Source organism: Artibeus jamaicensis, unplaced genomic scaffold, assembly GCF_021234435.1.
Source record: "Artibeus jamaicensis isolate MK-2021 breed Jamaican fruit bat unplaced genomic scaffold, CSHL_Jam_final scaffold_660, whole genome shotgun sequence".
In the NCBI taxonomy this organism is placed as follows: Eukaryota; Metazoa; Chordata; class Mammalia; order Chiroptera; family Phyllostomidae; genus Artibeus; species Artibeus jamaicensis.
In genome coordinates, this window is record NW_026522052.1 from 10,689,168 (window position 1) to 10,709,481 (window position 20,314).

The 20,314-nt window shown below is 39.6% G+C and overlaps 1 protein-coding gene and 1 non-coding gene across 3 annotated transcripts in view; one reads left to right on the top strand and one right to left on the bottom strand.

Moving 5' to 3' along the window:
- Positions 1 to 293: 293 nt before the first annotated feature.
- CCDC15 (coiled-coil domain containing 15) overlaps positions 294 to 20,314 on the bottom strand; it is a 50,340-nt gene continuing 30,319 nt past the window's right edge. For both annotated transcript variants that reach the window (XM_037134260.2, XM_053659415.1), the window contains exons 10-14: positions 18,443 to 18,535; positions 17,204 to 17,307; positions 3,280 to 3,456; positions 2,840 to 2,988; positions 294 to 1,622 (exon numbers count right to left, since the gene is read on the bottom strand). In XM_037134260.2, coding sequence (XP_036990155.2) covers positions 1,501 to 1,622; positions 2,840 to 2,988; positions 3,280 to 3,456; positions 17,204 to 17,307; positions 18,443 to 18,535 — 645 coding nt within the window. In that variant the 3' untranslated portion in view covers positions 294 to 1,500. The remainder of the gene's footprint in view (positions 1,623 to 2,839; positions 2,989 to 3,279; positions 3,457 to 17,203; positions 17,308 to 18,442; positions 18,536 to 20,314) is intronic.
- LOC119041096 (small nucleolar RNA SNORA72) lies at positions 10,118 to 10,234 on the top strand. The gene has a single exon (XR_005080972.1). It is a non-coding gene; the product is annotated as a small nucleolar RNA SNORA72 (small nucleolar RNA).

Sequence of the window (20,314 nt, forward strand, 5' to 3'; positions counted from 1 at the left end):
TACCAGGAGTAGATCTTTGTGATGCTGGATTAGGTAATGGTTAAAGCAACAAAAGAGTAAGTAGATGAATTAGACTCTATCAAAATTTAAAACTTTTGTGATGTCAATATCCTATTTTCTGTATACACCAAATTCTGCTTATCCATTCAACTGTAGACAGACACATGGGCTGCTTTCGCCTCTTGGCTATTGTGAATTTGTGCTGCACGGAACCTGGTCATGCAAATATCTCTTCAAGACCCTGCTTGCAGTTCTTTTGGATACAGACCCAGAAGTGGGATTGCTGGATCATGGAAGCATTTCTTTAGAGTGAAAAAAGTGCTTGAAAATTTGATAATGGTAATAGATGCAATAACCCTAGAATATATTAAAACCACTGAATTGCACATTTCAAAAGGGTGAATCATATGGTATATGAATTATACCTCAATAAAGCTGTTAAAAAAGACAACTTTAAAGGGTGAATCAAAGAGATAGTTACTTAAGGATTTTGACCAAACTGGACAATGAATCTGGTTAAATAACCAATCAATCGTGTCATTCAGGTAATTCTGACTCTTATTTTCAGTGACTCGGCTGGATGTTTAGGTGTTTTTCCCAACAGAACCTCAGTGCTTCTTCAACACCGAACATTAGGGAAAGCGCAAGAAAGAAACTGCTAATATACTTTTAATTCACAACACTAAACCTTTTCCTATTTTGTGTCAGAAAGCGCTCTGGAGAAATAACAAATGGACACTAACTCCAGCGATTTTTATTTCACTTGTTCTATAGGTATGCCATTCCCCAGATTTTTAAAAGGCCTTACTTCCCTAACTAAGGCAGGATTTTACTCACTTTGACCTCATATTCGCTTTTTTGAAACGTCACAAAGAAGGTACTCGAAAGACGGAGGGTTTGTTTCCTTTCTTTGGCAATAAAAAATATAAAATTAAAAAGTCTATGTCTAATGTCGCTGAGTGAGGAAACAGGTGTTAAGAAAACAGGAGAGATGTTGAGGAGAAAGTGCACGTCAAACTCAGAGTCTTCTCTCTGTCGGACACAACTAGAGATGCCCACAGCAACCCAACGGCCACTGACGCTCAGAAACTTGTCTGACCGTCTTCGTCTCTGCTTCACCCAGACATTTTCAGTTGTGTCAAGGCTCAAAGGTGCGGCTTCAGAAAGACAATAAATGGGACCATCTCAAGATTTCTCATGATCTCTTCCGACCAGAGCAGAGCAAAGTAAGGGAAACCTTACTGATCTGACTGATCACTTTTAAAACAAGAGACTCAATATGTTTCACAGCAAAGAGATGAGTTTGGAGGTCAACTCTCCATCATGGTCCAAGGTGGAGAATGAAACAATAGTTCGATATAATTATAGGGACGGGTTTCTTACGTGGGACTGTCTTTCCAGATTACACATCTCATATGCTTCCTCGGCTTTTCCTGAATAATCTCTCAGACTTGATTTTAAGTGAAGGTTGAAATACTAGCAGTTGATTTCAGATTCCTATTATACATTTTTGAAAGTCCGTCTGTGTGCAGAAGCAAAATTATGAATGGCGACCCGAAGAGTTGAGTTCCCCTCAGGGATATCGCAGGAACTGAGGACTGAGTGTAGAGCCCGGGTATATGCTGCAAAGAAAGGTGCGCACACTGATGAACAAAGTCCCATTCTCTTTCCCACCCCATTCCTGTTAGTACTGCTTCACTACCCAGGTCCACAGGTATTGATTTAACTACCCGTTGAATAAATATTAACTGAGCACTTTACTACATGTCCAGCACTCCGAGAGGACGGGAAAGATAACAGGGAGGATGGACAAAAATAACTGCAGTGCAACCTTCCAAACCAGAGACATATGCAGAATGCCATCCCATAATGAAGTTCAGAATAAATGCAGACTATCCAAGAGAGGAGAATAAGTAGATGAATTAGACTCTATCAAAATTTAAAACTTTGAAAAGGTTTCCGGAAGTGAACATCTCAGATGGTCTTGAAGGTTTAATAAGAGTAACAGAAAGTATTCCAGGCAGAGAAATCAATGTGTGAGGTGCCACAGGTATTAAAAAAAAGTGACATACACTGGTGTGTGACAACAGCAAGTTCGATAAGGCTGAGGTCTTGCCTGGGGCTGGAGAGAAAGCATGCCAAACATGCCATGTATTTTGTGCCGTAAAAACTTAGAGGTTGGAGACCAGGGGAATGGCAGCATCAGATCTGTGATTTTAAAATATAAATCACAGAGATGGAGTAGCAGGAATACAAATACTTGCAGTATTTTCAGTGTGTGCATCAAGCCTGCATAGTCTCTGCACTACGTAAACCAATGTATTTAAGGATAAACAGGAAACAGAAACATTCGCGACAACAGGAAGGACCCCATTCTCTCCAGCTGGGATTCCTAATAAAGACAGTTTACACTGGTCCTCATTTTCCTCGGGGTCCCCTGGGAGAGCGGCAGTCTAATGCAATGTAGACGGTAATAAGCCTGGGTGAGATAACATTGAGGTATTTGGACAACAGGGAATCTGACTGGACAGAAGCCTAACTTAATGGCCCGAAGAGTCAAGCTCTAATACTCCTCATTTACGGGAGGACCTGGGACCCAAGTCTTCCCACGATGGAGGAAGCTGGAAATATCTCCCCAGCACAAATGGAGACAAAACGGTAACAGACCTCAAAGAGAAACATAACTCACTATAACCTACTTTTATTGCTTCAGAGTTGTTTTGTAAAGGGGTTTTAACAGTCTGATATATAGTAAGTACTCAATACATGCTAAATTGCTACAATGACTACTTTTTAAAAAATTGCCACCAGGCCCCCATGATTCCCATAAGAAACTTACCTCTGTGGTTTTTATAGAAAATACAATTGTTGGCACAGGTATCAGGATGAGCATCCCAAAAGCCAGGACCACAGCAGCACAGCGGAGGTAAAGTGATGTTATACAGCTGCAATTTCTCTTGGATCTGGGCCCTTAAAGCTTCTACATACCTGCAGAAATACAGTATGGTCAATGAACCACTAGAAAGAGAATGAGCACGAGTCCTCATTTTACTACCAGCTGTGACTGTTAAAATTATTCTACCTCTCTGTGCCCAGCTCTTCCTCTTTGTATTGGGAAATGGGACTAGCAGTACGTAGGGCTGTTCTCAAGAAGTATCTGGTGAACGTCTATACCCCCGAAAGTATGAGAAGCCACTGTCAACCCCTGTAAGGAAAAGAACACCGACTTCCTGAAGTCTCTTCTATATCTGGAACTTGATGCAAAACTTGTCAGAGTACCTTTGGTATTCCTTTTCTCGTTGATGCTGTTTCTGTCTGGCATCTTCCACTTCCGCAAGCTCTAGCTGGGCTAACATCTCACTCATCCTCTCCTCTGAACATGGCTCTTCGGGCAAGTTCATTCTTAATATCCTCTGCTCTTCTGCATAGCGTTGCTGCTCTTTCTTCTTCTTAATTCTGGAGACAAAAGTCATAATATGGTTAGGAATTTTATAAAATCGTTATTTAGAATTAGCTGCTAGGTCCAAATAATTCCAGAAATTCTCAGAAATAAGGGAGTCAGAAAATCAGTTTAACAGCTTCTAAAACAGCTTCAAAAACTGCTGGCTGATTCAAGTTTATCCCAGAGCTCGTGTGTGTGTGTGAGTGTGTGTGTGTGTGTGTGTGTGTGTGCGCGCATACCCACACATACATGCACTGCCTCCCAAATGAAAATGACCAATGGCTACTATCAAGAGTTTTTTCTGTAGGAATCCAAGTACAACAGCTTTCTTAGATTAAAACTACGAGTAGACAGGACTTTAGTTTTTAGCAAAAAATAGAGTAACAAAGACACTAGATTTTCCCTCTTGCCCTAAAAAAATCAAATAAATAAACAAATTAACCAACCAACTAATCAACCAGACAAAACACATAAAACAATCATTTTCAAAACTCTAGACACCAGGCACTGAAAGACAGTGGTCCTTGACAGATGGCAGACAGATGGGGTGAGCCCTGTAACCACCTGAGTTCACTGACTTGAAAGTTTCCAGGCAGCTGCACTGGGCAGGGCCGCTGAAGTGGAGCCTAACAAAGATGAAGCCCTGTTAGGGTTACAGAGTCCAGGGTTATAAAGGCAACTAGAATTTGTGAGACAGAATGCCAGAGAGGAGAGAGAGGGCTGCTGAGAGAGAGAACTTCAGTGATCTCCAGAGGGGCTTCTTCTAACACACAGCAGGGCACTGTGCGTGAAATGAGAGGAAACTCGGAGGGTGAGCCATCTAAAGGGTAACAGGACAGCGTGGGGATGTGAAGTACAGTACAGGAAGTAGGGCAGCCAGGACACTTACACGCATGACCAGTGGACATGAACAAAGGCAGGGGGGATTGCCTGAGGGAGTTGGGGAGTGCTGGGGGTAATGGGGACAAATTGGGACAACTGTAACAGCATAATCAATAAAGTATAATTTAAAAGAAAAAATAAAAGGGTAACAGAGCACAGTGCCTTGTGCTCACACAGAGCAGGGACGCCTTGTGCTCACACAGAGAAGGGAATAGTGCCTGATCCACCAGTCAGACTCAGAAAACCCACAGAGCACGGTGCACTGGGCTCCTTCCAGGAGGAGCTACCTCAGCAGTGGGAACGATAACCAGTCCTAGACTGAGCGCTGTTCCTTACAAACTGTAAGCAAAGCCCCAGAGTAACTTAACTGCATCTGAAAACAAAGCTCAGGAAAATCTATAAGAATGCAAAGACATCCAGCAACCAACAAGGTAAAATTCACAATGCTGGACATCTAATCAAAGATTATCAAGTGTGCGAAGAGGAAAGAAATAATAACTTATAATGAAGAGAATAATCAATCAAAACCAATATAGAACTGACAATTACTACAATTAAAACAGTTATTACAACTATATTCTATATGTTCAAAAGTTAAGACATAAAAAACGGAAATCAAACTTCTCAAGAAGATAACAACTTCTGAGATGAAAAATACACTAAAGAATAGGTCTATATTTATTAAAGAAATGGAATCAATAATTAACCTCCAAAAACAGGAAGCACCAGGCCAAGACAGGTTTACTGGTAAATTCTACTAAACAATTAAGGAAAAAATTATACCAATCCTCTACCATACCTTTCAGAGAAAGGAATACTTCTTAATTCATTCTAATACCAAAACCAGACAAAGATATTACAAGAAAACTACAGATAACATTTCTTATGAACACAGAAGCAAAAATCCTCAAAAATATTAGCAAATCAAACCCAACAATATATAAAAAGATTTATCTACCATGACCAAGTGGGATTTATCCCAGGAATGCAAGGCTTGTTCAACAAGAAAAACATCAATCTATCACATCAATAGCCTACTTAAAAAAAAATTACGTAATTCTATGGATGCAGAAAAAGCATCTGACAAAATCCATCAGCATTTACGATAAAAACTCAGTAAACTAGGAATAGAGGGGAACGTTCCAAACTTGATAAAGAATACTTACCAAAAAATCCTACAGTTAACATCATACTCAAAGGTGAGAAATAAAACAATTTCCTACCACTAAGATCAGGAATAAGGCAAGGATGTCCCCTCTCACCACTCCATTTCAACATGGTATTGGAAATCCTAGCTAATGCAATTAGACAAGAAAAGGAAAAAATAAAACTGTCTTTGTTCACAGATGACATAATCATCTATGTTCTTCCCAACCTGATCTACAGATTCAATGTAATCCCAATAAAAATCCCAGCCAGTTATTTTATAAACATTGAAAACTGACTTTAAAGTTTATATGGAGAGGCAGAAGTCCCAGAATACCAACATAATATTAAAGGATAGGAACAAAGTTGGAGGACATACTAATCAACTTCAAGACTTACTATAAAGTTACAGTATTCCAGAGAGTGTTGTATTGATGAAAACACAGACAGATAGAAAAATGGGACAGAACGAAGAAGCCAGAAATAGACTGTCATGAATACAGTCCATTGATCTTTGACAAAGATACAAAGGCGATACCGTGGAGCCAACAACAGTCTTTTTCACACATGGTACAGGACAACTGAATATCCATGTGCAAAAAAATGAATCTAGACATAGATCTTACAGCCCTCACAATAACCAACCCAAAATGGGTCATAGAACTCAATGGAAAACACAAAAGTTATCTCCTGGAAGAAAACTCAGGAGAAAACCTAGATGATCTTGGCTGTGGTGATGACATTTTAGATACAACACCAAAGTCATGGCCTATAAAAGAAAGATGATGAGCTGGACTCTATTAAAATCAGGAACTTCAGTTCTGTAAAAAATGCTTCAAAAGAACAAGAAAATAAGCCACGGACTAAGAGAAAATATTTGCAAAAAACACATCTGAACAGGACTATTATCCCACATATAAAAAGAGAAGATCCCTAAAACTAAACAACTCAAAAACAAACAACTTAATTCAAAAATGGGCCAAAGATCTGAACAGAAGCATCAGCAAAGAAAATATGCAGATGGAAAATAAGTAATCACTATTTGGCCAAATGGCCAAAATCTGGAACACTGACAATATCAAATGCTAGCGAGGACATGGAGCAACAGGAACTCTCATTCATTGCTGGTAGAAATGCAAAAAAGGAACAGCCACTTTATTAAACATACTCTTATCTACCACATGATCCAGTGAGGATGCAACTCGGTTTACCCAAAGGGTTGAAAACACATTCACATAAAACCTGCACAAAGATGTTTACAGCAGCTTCATTTATAACTGCCAAATCATGAAATCAACCAAGATTTCCCTTAGCAACTGAATGGATAAGTTAACTGTGATACATCCAGACAATGCAATACTATTCAGTGCTATAAAATAATGAGCTACCAATGAAAAAACACAGAGAAACTTAAATGCATATTACTAAGTGAAAAAGCCAATTTGAAAGGATACATACTGTATGACTGTAACTATATGACATTTTGGAAATGGCAAAATAATGAAGACTGTGAAAAAATTCAGTAGTTGCCAGAAGCTGGAAGACAGGAAGGTGAAGAGGGATGAGTAGGCAGAGCACAGAGGACTCTTAGGGCAGTAAAACTATGCTGCATGGCACGAGAATGAAGGATACATGTCATTATACGTTTGCCCAAACCCATAAATGCACAGCACCAAGAGTGAGCCCTGAAGTAAACTATAAACTGTGGACGACAATGTGTCAATGTAGGTTCCTCTTTGTACCAGAGGTACCGCACTGGTGGAAATGCTGATAAAAAACCACAAACCAAAACCTCCGTGAGATATCTCACACCCATCTGGGTGGCTACTGTGAAAAAAAATAAGAAAATAACAAGTATTGGCAAGGATGTGAGAAAGTGGAATCTTTGTGCATTGTTGGTGGGATTGGAAAAAGGTGCAGTTGCTATGGAAAACAATATGGAAGTTCCTTAAAAAGACTGAAAATAGAACTACCATATGATCCAGCAATTCCACATCTGGGTCTATAACCAAAAGAACTGCAAGCAGGGTCTTGAAGAGATATTTGCACAACCGAGTTCAGTGCAGCACAAATTCACAACAGCAAGAGGCAGAAGCAGCCCACAAGTCCGCCTGCAGTTGCATAAACAGAATGTAGTGTACACATACAATGGAACACTAACATTATTCAGCCTTAAAAAGAAAAGAAATCCTGTCACATGTGATAATATCAATAAGCCTTAAGGACATCCTACCCAGTGAAGTAATAAGCCAATTATAAAAAGGCAAATACTGTATTACTGCATTTATTAATATGAGGGTCTAAAGTAGTCAAATTCATAAAAATGGACATTAAAAGACTAATCGGAGAAGAGTAAGAATAATTTTATGCCAATAAATTTGACAACTTCGATGAAATGACAAATTTGTTGAAAGACACAAACTATTCAAGCTTATTTAAGAAAAAGATAATCAAAAGAGCCTTCTATCTATTATCAACATTGAAACTGTTAAGAATCTTTCCATAATGGAAAGAACAGATTCACTGGCAAATTCTACCAAATGTTTAAGGAATAAATAATACCAATTCTACACAAACTGTTTCCCAGAAACTGTAGACAGCACTTCCCATCTCACTCTATGAGGCCAGCATTACCCTGAAGCCACAACCAGTCGAAGACACTACACAATACTTACAGGCCAGTAACCGTTAGACACAGATGTAAATTCCAAACCAGGGGTGTCAGACTCATTTTCAGTGGGGTTCACATAAGCCTCATGATTGCCTTCAAAGGGCCGAATGTGATTTTAGGACTGTATAAATGTAACTGCTCCTTAACTAGGGGCAAGGATCTCGGCACTACACCAGGTAGAAACAAGGTGCCGGGCCGCGAAAAACAAGGTGGAAGCCCGGATTCGGCCTGTGGGCCTTCTGTTTGCCAACTGTGTTCTAAACAAAATTTTTAGCAAATCTAATCTAAAAGGATAATAAATTATTATCCAGTAAAGTGCATGCCAAGAACACAGGGTTGATTTAATATTAAAAATCAAACAATGGAAATACTTTCTCTCTAAGATCAGTGATTGTCCACTTTCATTACTGCTCTTCAACATCGTACTGAAGGTTCTAGCCAGCATAATCAGGTAAGAAAGAGAAATAAAAGACACTGGGATTAAAAGAAAAACTACAATTGTCTTTGTTTGAAGATGACATGCTCACCATGTTAAAAATCCAATGAAATTAAGTTGAATAAGGTCCCAGGGTGCAAGATCCACATCTAAAAATCAACCGTGCAATTCCATATACCACCAACAGAAGGAAATCAGACATTGAAATCTTAAAAAGTACCATTAACAATAGCATCGAAAATATGAAACTTAAGGACAGATCTGATCAAAGATGTGAAAGACTCATACACAGAAAATGGTAAGAAAATTATTTAAGAAGAGCAAAATAAAGGAGAGATACCTTGTTGAAGGTTTGTAAGACTAAATATTGTTAAAATGTCAATTGTCCCCAAATTATCTGTCCCCACAATCACAACCAAAATCCAAGAAGACTTTCTTTTTGAAGGTTTGTAAGACTAAATATTGTTAAAATGTCAATTGTCCCCAAATTATCTGTCCCCACAATCACAACCAAAATCCAAGAAGACTTTCTTTTTTTTGAGGGGGGGTACCAGGGGAGGGGTAGAAATTGGCAAACTGATTGTAAAATGCACATGGAAAAAAGTGCAGGGCCCAGCAGAGCCGAGACAACACTGGGGAAAACTGGAGGGCTCACACCACCTGACTGCAAGATTATAAAACCACACTGACCAATTTTAATACCACACTGATGGTATTAAAAGCAGACAAGTATAAATCAATGAAATAGACAAGAAATTCCAGAAGTAAACCCACACATATGTGGACCACTCATTTTTTAAATATCTTTACTGAGACATAATTTGCACACCACTAAGTCTGCCTTCCCCATAGTGTAAGATAAGGTCATTTTCATCACCTCTAAAAGGAACTCCATACTACTCACTGGCAATCACTCTCCACACCCTTCCCGAAACCCCCAGGCAACCACTAATCTTTCAGTCTCTGTAGATTTGCCTGTTCTAGACATTTCATATAAACGGGATCATACAATACATGGCCTTTCATGACTGATTTCTTTCATCTGGCACAATGTGTTCAAAGTCCATCCATGTTATATCATGTACCAGTATTTCATTCCTTTTTATTACCCATATTCCACTGTATGGATATACTACATTTTATTTAACTATTCGTCAGTTTTGGGACATCTGTGATGCTTTTGTTTTCTGGCTGTCATGAATAATGCTGCTGTAAACGTGTGTGAGTTCGGTGTGGATGGACCCTGCCAGTTCTCTTGGGTATACACATCCCCGGCAGTGGACCTGCTGAGTCACGCAGAAACTCTATGTTTAACCCTCTGAGAAACTGTCGAACTGTTTTCCAAAGCGACTGTGCCACTCTGCATTCCCTACCAACAATGTATGGGGATTCTAGTTTCCCCACATTTTCGTCAGCACATATTCCTAGTTTTTTAAAATTAAAGCCACTGTCCTGTGCCTAGTGTTACCTCATTGTGATTTTGATTCCCCAATTATTAATGATGTACCTTTTCATGTGCTATTTATTTAAGTCCTTTGTCCTGGGAGTATTCTTGCTGTTCTGGTTTTGTAATAATCAAGGCTATATTAAGACCAAGCCTGTGTCCCGAGACCTAGTTCCTTCCCTAGAACTGGTTTTGTAAATGCTGGTGATAAACAAACGAAGAAACAAACAAACAGATCCCTTGTCTACTTTTTAACTGAACTTTTTATTACTGACTTGTAAGAGTTCTTTACATATTCTAAGTCTTTTATAAAATATATAATTTGCAAATATTTTCTCCCATTCTATAGTTGTTCTTTCATTTTCTTGATGGTTTTTAATGATAATCAAGTTCAATTTATCAATCTTCTCCTTTATTGTTTGTTGGACAGCTGATTTTTAACAACTGCACAAAAGCAATGTTGTGGAGAAAGGACAGCATTTTTAACAAATGGATATCCACATGCAAAAAAAGTAAATTTCACACTATATATCAAAATTAATTCAAATTGGATCACAGATCTAAATGTAAAACCTATAATGAAAATTTTTCTAGAAAAAGAGTATTTGTGACCTTTGGTTAGGCAATGATTTTTTAAATACGACACCAAAAGTATAATCTATAAAAGAACAAGTTAAAAATCAGAAATTATTGAAATTTAAAATTTCAGCTCTTTAAAAGACAATGTTAAGCCCTGGCTGGTGTGGCTCAGTGTACTAGGTGCCAGCCTGTGAATCGAAGAGTCATCAGTTGATTCCCAGTCAGGGCACATGCCTGGCTTGCAGGCCAGGTCCCCAGTAGGGTGTGCACAAGAGGCAACCACACATTGATGCTTCTCTCCCTCTTTTTTGCCCTCCATTCCCCTCTCTCTAAAAATAAATAAATAAAATCTTTAAAAGACAATATTAAAATGAAGACAAGTCATAGACTGGGAGAACATTTTTGCAAAGCACATACTGGTTAAAGGATTTGTATCCAAATTAATTTAGAAACTCTTAAAACTCAACAATAAGACAACTAATTTAAAAATTTGAATGTGAACAGACAATTCACCAAAAAAAATTATATACAAATGACAAACACTTAAAAAGATGCTCAAGAGCACTAGTCATTCAGGAAATGCAAATTAAGCCATTAATTTAAAATAATGTGCTGAGTAGAAGGAGCTGGGTACAAGAGTATGCACACACTGCACGATTCTAGAAAACGCAAACAAATCTTCAGTGACCTAGAGCAAACCCGTGGCTGCTGGGGAGAAAGGGGCAGGGAGGGGCAGGGAGGGGCAGGGAGGAGCAGGAAGGGGCAGGGAGGGGCAGGGGAGAGGGGCTACCGAGGGCACTAGGAAACTTTTGAGAATGATGGATATTTTCACTATCTTGTCTATGGCGGTGGTTTCATGTACATACTCATATATGTTTATACCTTATGTGCAGTTTATTGAATATCAATTACTTATTTTAAAAACCACCTCTGAGTAGAAAGGAAATGAGTAACTCATTGAGAAAATCATAAGAAACCTAAGTAAACAGTTTTTGTTAAGAAACACAACTGACTCAGGACTTGAACTTATAAACATATGTTAATAGTTTTAATTGCTAGAAAGTACATTGAAACAAATGAGTTATTGGTTTCTGAACAGTAGTATGAGGTCAATTCACACCCATACCTCTTCAGTAAATCACTGATTGCTGAAAATTCTGGGTTATATTACTAGGCAGGCTATTTACTCCAGGGGAATCAGGCCTTCTTTTAGTTAGATTAACACAGGTATATATTTTAAAGCCAGAACCATCCTACAAAAGCTAAAAGATCAGGCCCTGGAAAAGTACAAGAGACACAATAGCTGTATTGTATGAACAACTAAGTCTATCCAGATTCTGACAGCTAATCACTAGCAGAGTGTCAAGGCTACTCTAAACAAGAGTTTTCTTACAACTGGTGTCCCATGCTTGCTATTCTTTCCTGAGCTACAACTGCTTAAATCTAAACTGTCTCAATGAGTATGGAATGTAAACATAGCCTTTATGGTAGGGTTCAAACTCAAATGCAATATAAAGTTGTAATAGGGCAGAGGTGAGGATCCCATTACTGCAACGTGGGCAGAGAGGTATGTTTTGATACATGTGAAGATCAAAATTTAAAGGCGCGTAAGGTAGTGACCCTGGAATGTGAGAGAGGTGATATGGGGAAGGGCCAAAACAGGCACATGCTCCTTCACAACTGACTTGAAAAATATGCGTCGTCTTGCTCTCTAAAAATAGTACTGAAGTGAAAAGATCACAGGTGCTGTTGGCTAGGGACCTACATACATAGGGAGCTTATTCTAAAGAGAGCCAGTAAAGAAAAGTATTTTGAGGACATTCATATTTGCTTAGTTTGGTAACTCCTTACCTTGTGAAAAAAATTTTTTTCTACAGATAATTAATCAAATTGAAGCGTTCAATGGTGAAATTTAAATGGAACCAAGTGAAGAACAACAGAAAAGCTAAGTCACTGTTATAATTCTCTATACCAGTAAACCAAGAGCTAAGGAAACAGATCAGCATTGTTTTTCCCAGGTTGACACTGTAGGTCTTAGTAACAGGACAGTTACTAAAATGACGGACTCAGCTCCCCTCCTTGTGCTCCCAGCTGCTCCTGTCCTCACAGTCAAACATCGGAAGAGTTCCCTAGACTTCCCGTCTCTGTTTCCTGATAGCCTCCCGCGCTCCAGCATGGCTTTACAACCCATCAATCACTCCACCGCAACAGCTCTCTCAGGTCGCTGGTGGCCTATAAGTCCTTTAATCCATCTGGCACAGTAACTGTCAACCTTTTTCAACTCATGGCACACACAAACCAATTACTAAAATTCTGTAGCACACCAAAAAAATATATTTTTGCTGCTCTGACCAAAAAAATAGGTATAATTTTGATTTATTCACACCAGATGGCTAATGTTATGTTGGCTGTTGTCATTTTTTTATTTGACAATCTAAGAAAAGAGAGGCCAGTAACCCTGACTAACTAGTCAGGTACTGCATGTTTTAAACATTCTTGCAGCCACTGGTTGAAAATCCATGATCTAGCACATACATTCTCAATAGGGGCAATATTGTACACAAAAAGACAAAAGTTGATTCAAAGAATCTGAGACGTTAAAATACTTTGTGGCCTTCCAAAGTCACAGTCCGGGAACAGACACAGACTGGGTCTAGGCATTCTCCACTGCTCACTCTACACCTGCTCCCTGAGTGACTTCACGTCTGTCATCCACTTCAGCCGCCATCCACGACCACCTAGAGCTCATAAGAGCCAGGCTCTGCCACTGACCACTCCCCCGAATTCAAACCTATTCAGCCACCCCCAGTGTGACATCTCCACCACAGGGTGTCAGTCACATCCTTCTGGGAAAGGAACCCACAATTTGGCCCGATTCTCAGGTTAATAACTACTGCCACAGAGTAATTTCAAAAAGGATCATAAAATCAAAAATGACAAAGCTACCTGAAAAAGTTGATATAGACACTCATTCTATAAACACGTTTTTAATCTCATCAGATGTTTTGGAGGCCACTTGCATAAGTAGACCTTTTACTTATACACAGCAGAAAGTAAAGTAGGTCAGAAATCAACATGTCGGTATGTTTTTTGCCCCACTGACGTGAACACACATAACCTGGTAGTCTAAGCCTAAACCTGGGACTTATCCTTGAATTCTCTCACAAAATCCTTTCAATTCTCTCTCGTATGCTCTTAAAACTTCCTCCTCCGAAAGGCTGTTACAGACTCTGAAGGGGCTAGATGACAGGTCAAACGCATCTGGGGTTGAGTCCCAGTTCTGCTATTGTTCAGTGAGATCTTAGGCAAATTATTGTCTTCCGTAAAATGAAAAGGGTAAAGTGTACCCCCTAAGGGTACTGAAGTGCAGAAAGGACCAAATGCCTGTGAAACACTCACCTGTGCCCGGCACACTGCAAACACTCGGTGAACGGCAGTCACCACTGCCCTGCAGGACTGTCTGTCAGCTAGAGACGATTAGGTTAAGTGCGTGACACGGAGTAAGGACTTGATATAGAATGATCTTTTTAGAAAATTAATTTTACTTCTCATGTTCTCTGTAAGTGTATTCCTTCAATAACCTCCTAACATCTAGTTTCAGTCATGATTCACCACAATGCCTCTAAATGGCTCACGTTTTCAGGGTAAAAGCCAAATTCCTTCTCACAACATCCAAAGCTCTTTATGATCTTGTCTGCGCTTATTTCTCAAGGGTCACCACTTAGCACTGCATCAGCCCCGGTCCCAGCAGTCAGCACTGCCCTATTCTTCCAGAGTCTATGCTTTCGTGGCGCTGTTCCTCGTGCTAGAACTCCCATGTATTCCTCCCCCAACCCAACTCCCACTTTCTCTCATACTACTGCTTCTAATCCTTCTAAACGCAGCTCAGGAAGCCCTCTCTGTCCGGCTACATTATAGTCCCAATTATGGGTTGAAAACACAGTCTCTGTTCTCATACAGTCTGGTGATATCTTTCTTCTAATGATATTAAAAATTATTTTACTTCACTAATATTTTACTTGAGGATTTTGTAAGAGAAATTAGTCTACAACATTGTTATTTTATAAATGTCCTTGTTAGATTGGTATTAAGGTTACACTGGCTTCTATAATTATTTGGAAGGTATTCCCTGTTTTCTATTCTCTGGAATATTTTATGTAAAACTTGGTGTAACTTTTTCCCTTAAATATTTGGCAACTGACATTTTTTAAAGGACTTATTATTTACTTACTTATTATTTATTGATTTAATAGAGAGGGGGAGGGAGGGAGAAAGAGAGAAACACTGATCAGTTGCCTCTTGCACACACCTGACTGGGGACCTGGCCTGCAACCCAGGCCTGTGCCCTGACCAGGTATCAAACGGGTAGCATTTCATTCTTTGGAATGATGCCCAACCAACCGGGCCACTCAGGTCAGGGTGGCAACTGGCATTTTTTGAGCACATACTCTGTGCCAGGTTCCGTATTAAGCACATTCACATGTTACTTTCTTTAGTGATCACAGCAACGTCATGAGTCATACCCCATTATTATCCCTGTTCTACAGAGAAGCGACGAAGGCTCATGGATGTTCTTCCCCAAAGTCACACGGCGGCTAGGCAGCAGAGCAGGGACTATAACTCGTATCTCTCCGTGTTCTTAACCACATACTATATACTGCCTTGTAATACATAATATAAGGTACTGTAATTATCTGTTCTTGTATCTGCATCCCCATCAGTCAGTAAAATATATCTAGTAGGATCCCTGAAGAGTGTGCTCATGTCTTTCATTTGTTGCACCCCTAAGTCTAGCATCATGTCTACAAGTGAACAGATGCTCAATAAACAGCTGCTAAGTGAAAGAATAAAAACATATTATTTGATTCATATACAACTGGCTAAGGTAAAGCAGCTTTTATCAGTTCCTGTTTAGAAAACAGATGTATGTTTTTAGAATGCTGTTAAAGCGCCTTTGACTTTAAATCATATAACCTCCATGCAAGAGAAGGTATAAATGATTTCGTTTCTTCAACCAGAAAAAAGCCAAAAATAATTTTTAATTATTTGCATGCTATCAACAAGATTTAATTTTCTGAAGCCATCTGTAAGACAGAGACCTTCATATTTTTTCTAGGATCAAGCAGATAAATCCAAAAATAAAAAAGATTAGCCATCCAGTAAGAAAATGGCAATAAAACAAAAGCCTTAAGCAGAGAAGCTCTCGAAAAGCACAGCTGAAGAAGGACACCCCACTGACTGCACCATGTGGTGGACATGCCATAGGAAGATTTAGATTAGACATCAAATGCCCATAGCAAGGGTGTCCTGGCTTCAGTTAAGTGAACTGAACTAAATTTCCATTCTGTCTTTCGCTTCATGAATCTGTAGAAGCTCATACACATGCACTATAGAACTGAAAGTTTTTCTGATGTGGATCTGATCATAATTATGGCTAAATAACTAGCTTGTAGTGTGGCGAATCTGGCTACACATACGAGTGAACTGTATGACTTCTTTCTTCAGGTCTGATCTGCTGTTTTTTCCCTAGCTTCTTAAGATATAAATTAAAAACACTGATTTTTAGCCCTTTTTAACTTTTCTTTTAAATGTTACCTTTCATTTAGAGTTTGCATTCTATATTATTTTGTATTAGTTTCAATTGTATAGCGTAAGAGTTAGACAATCACACACTCTACAAAGTGTTCCCCCACAATATTTCTAGCATCCAGCAGACACATTTATTACATCATTGACTGGATTCCCTCTGCTACACTGGGCATCCTTTATTTTCAGTCTCTGTGTATCTTTCTATCTGAAGTGGGTCTCTTGCAGACAGCATATATATGGGTCCTGTGTTCTTATCCATCCGGCTACCCTATGTCTTTTGACTGGATGTCCTTTAGTAGGTGAATGGATAAATAAACTATAGTACATTCAGACAACAGCATATTATTCAGTACTGAAAGGAAATGAAATAGCAAGCCATGAACAAGCATCGGAAGAACTTAAAAGCATATCACTAAGTGAAAGACACCAACTGAAAGGCTATATGCTGCATGGTTACAGCTCTGTCACATTCTGGAGACAGCACACTGTGGAGACAGTAAAAAGGTCAGTGATCGCCGGGGACCAGGAGAGGAAGAGATGAACTGGTGAAGCACAACTATTCTGCATGATACTGCAATGATGGACACATGTCGTTACACACTTGTCAACACTATAAAGACCTACCACACCGAGAGTGAGTATGAATGTACAGTATGGGTTTAACGTGTCCACAGAGGGCCCATGTGTTGTGACAGAGGTACCGCGGGGTTACAGGACGGTAACAGTGGGGGAGGCTGCCCATGGGTGCAGGTGGGGAAGAAATGGGAACTCTACACTTCTGCCTAACTTTGCTGTGAACCTATAACTGTTTCAAGAAAATTAAGTCTATTTAAAAACCATAGCTCTTAACCATCTATGAATATTTCTATCCAGATTTAAAATAGTTGTTCCCACTATGGATCAGAAGGCAAAACCACTGATTATTTCTAAAATTTAGCTTCCAAAGTCATCTTAACTGATGACCACAAAGAGGACCAAAAGTTTAAAGACCACAAGGAAGATCAAAAAACTCACTTTTCAATTTTCCTCCTATGTTCTTTTTGCCTTTGTTGTTCTTTTACTTGTTCTCTTTCAATGTCCATGAACAGTCGTCTATATCTCAGATACTGCTTTTGACGCTAAAGGAGAGAAGTTAAAATTGTTAAGATTCTGCTCTCAGAGGACTTTCCAAGGAAGGAAATAATCTTTGTGCCTTAGACAAGAAAACTATATGATACAGAAGCCACATGGGACTAAGTCCTGAATTTCCTTCTATTTATGGTGGCTCAGGATAGTATCACATACAGCAAAAGCTTTATATTTCCCAATACACTGCTATTAGATGTTACGAACAAGTCAGAGAAAGAACTAATTTAGGTTGCCCTTGTTGTGGTCCCTTGTCAGCAGCACTCAAGGAAATGACTGTATTTGATATCAGAAGACATATACCATATTTACTATTCCCAAGCAGTGAGTACCATTGAAGCAAGGCCACAGAAAGAATGTGAGACATATCTGATAACAAAATAGTCACTCTAAATTTCAGAATTCAAACCACACCACAGAAGCATACCCTAAGCCTGGCCCGGCGTGGTGGGGAGGAGAGGAGGACTGAAGAATTTGTATTTTAAAGGAACTAGTATAATAAAAGCCAGCACCACTACTATGTGTGTGAAACATTCATACCTCTGGACTTGTATGTCCTCTTTTAAGGCCATAAGCTGTTCAAGTGGCACTAGCACGCAGAGACATATTTTGGCCTTCTGGGTAGCTCGTGCCCTCTCGGTACACACTATTGAAAGTCTGACAGCATTTCTCAGTGTTCAGACACAGCACAGTCACCAGTGGCGCTTTGTTAAAGCACAGATGCCCCATGCCTGTCTTTTCAGATCTGAAAAAATGTATTTGGGAAAAGCCACACATCTGACTGTGGTACGTGGCCAGTGTTAAAAACTAACTTTGGATTGAAAAGGAAAAAAAAAAGGAAGCCATAATTAAAACTCTAATTCCTTTAAATGAGTCGTTGTGGTAAATATCAGTAACTAAAGAAGTTCACTAGGACTACATCCCTGATTTCACATCAAGGTACCCGAAACCCTAGGAGCTTAGAAGAGAAGTTTAACTTATTATAATCACTCAAGTAATTTCTTTGCCTTTATCTAGGGAATCTGTAGTATTACCCCTTAATTATTAGGAGACAACAAATTACTTCTGATTTCATGTACACTATTACAATGGAAACACTGGTGTCCAAAAGCAGTCATCATTACATACCTCTTTCCTGTCTTCTTCTCCATCCATTCCCAGCTGAAGTGCCAGCGGCACCTGGAATTCGGTGTTTAATTTTGATTGATATTTATCATAAACCTGTTAATGGACAAGATGATTCTTGAATTCATATGAAAATGTAAGGGACCCAGAATAGCTGAGATGATCTTGAAATAGAAGACGAACTTAGAGGATTCATGCTTCCCAATTTCAAAACTTAACTAGAAAACTAAAGTAATCAAGAGAGTGTGGTACCAGCATAAGGACAAACATATAGATCAACAAGACAGAGCCCTGAGCAGTGTCACTTAGTAGGTTGGACATCGTCCCACAAAGTGAAAGATCGAACTTCCAGCCAAGATGGAGGCATAGGTGGAAACACTGTACCTCCATGCACAACCAAATTTAAGGACAACAAAGATTTAGAAACAAAAACACAATCAGAACAGACAGAAAATTGAACTGTACAGAAGTCCGACAACAATGAACCATTTATCCAGACCAGTAAGAGGGGCGGAGTTGGTGGCCAGTGCAGAGGGGTCTCATAGGGAAAGGCAGTGGTTGGCAGACACGGGATTGAGGAGGAAATGAACAAACCCAGTGAGACACATGAGGCAGTTGGCTGACCACAGACACACATTCCTGTGTAGATAAACCAGGCAAAAAATGGAGCAATGAGACAGACTGCGCAACCCAGGGCCCCAGCAACAGGAAATAAGCCTAAAAGCACTGATTGGAAAACACTTGCAGGGGTTGAGGTGCCAGGAGAGGCTCCCAGCCTCACAGGAGAGCTCACTGGGTCCTAGAATGTACATAAGCCCACCCACCCGGGGAACCAGCACCAGAAGGGCCCAATTTGCTTGTGGGAAACAGCAGAGGGGACCGAAATCTGAGAGAGAGTGGAACAAATGCCATCACTCCCTCTCAGACCTGCCCCCAGTCACAACCCAGTGACTATGCTGACTCGCCCCAGTGAATACCCAAGCTTTCGTCCCTCACACGTAACAGGTGCAAACAGACCAAAACATTATGGCTCAAGCAGAAGAACAACTCAAAGCCCCAGAGCCAATACTTCTAAGTGATGATGAGACAGCCAACCTATGAGATGCACAGTTCAAAACACTGGTGGTCAGGATGCTCATAGAATTGGTTGACTCTGGTCGCAAATTAGATGAACAAATGAAGGCTACACTAAGTGAAATGAAGCAAAATGCACAGGGAATCAATAGTGATGGGAAGAACACTGGGACTCAAATCAATGGAGTGGACCAGAAGGAAGAAAGAAACAACCAAACAGAAAAAAAAATGAGGAGAGGTTTAGGAACCTCCAGGACATCTTTAAACGTTCCAGGATCTAAATTATAGGGGTACCACAAGGGGAAGAGGAACAGCAACAAGTGGAAAACTTATTTGAACAAATAATAAAGGAGAACTTCCCCAATCTGGCAAAGGAAATAGACTTCCAGGAAATCTAGAGAGTCCCAAAGAAGGTGGACCCAAGGAGGAACACACCAAGGCACATCATAATTACATTACCCAAGATTAAAATGAAGGAGAGAATCCTAGAAGCAGCAAGAGATAAGGGGACAGTCACCTATAAAGGAGTTCCCATCAGACTCTCAGCTGATTTCTCCAAAGAGACCTTACAGGCAAGAAGGGGCTGGAAAGAAGTATTCCAAGTCATCAAATCCAAAGACCTACAACCAAGATTGCTCTATCCAGCAAAGCTTTCATTTAGAATGAAAGGGCAGATAAAATGCTTCTTAGATAAGGTCAAGTTGAAGGAGTTCATCATCACCAAGCCCTTACTATACAAAATATTAAAGGGACTTATCTAAGAAAAAGAAGATAAAAAATATGAACAGTGAAAGGACAGCA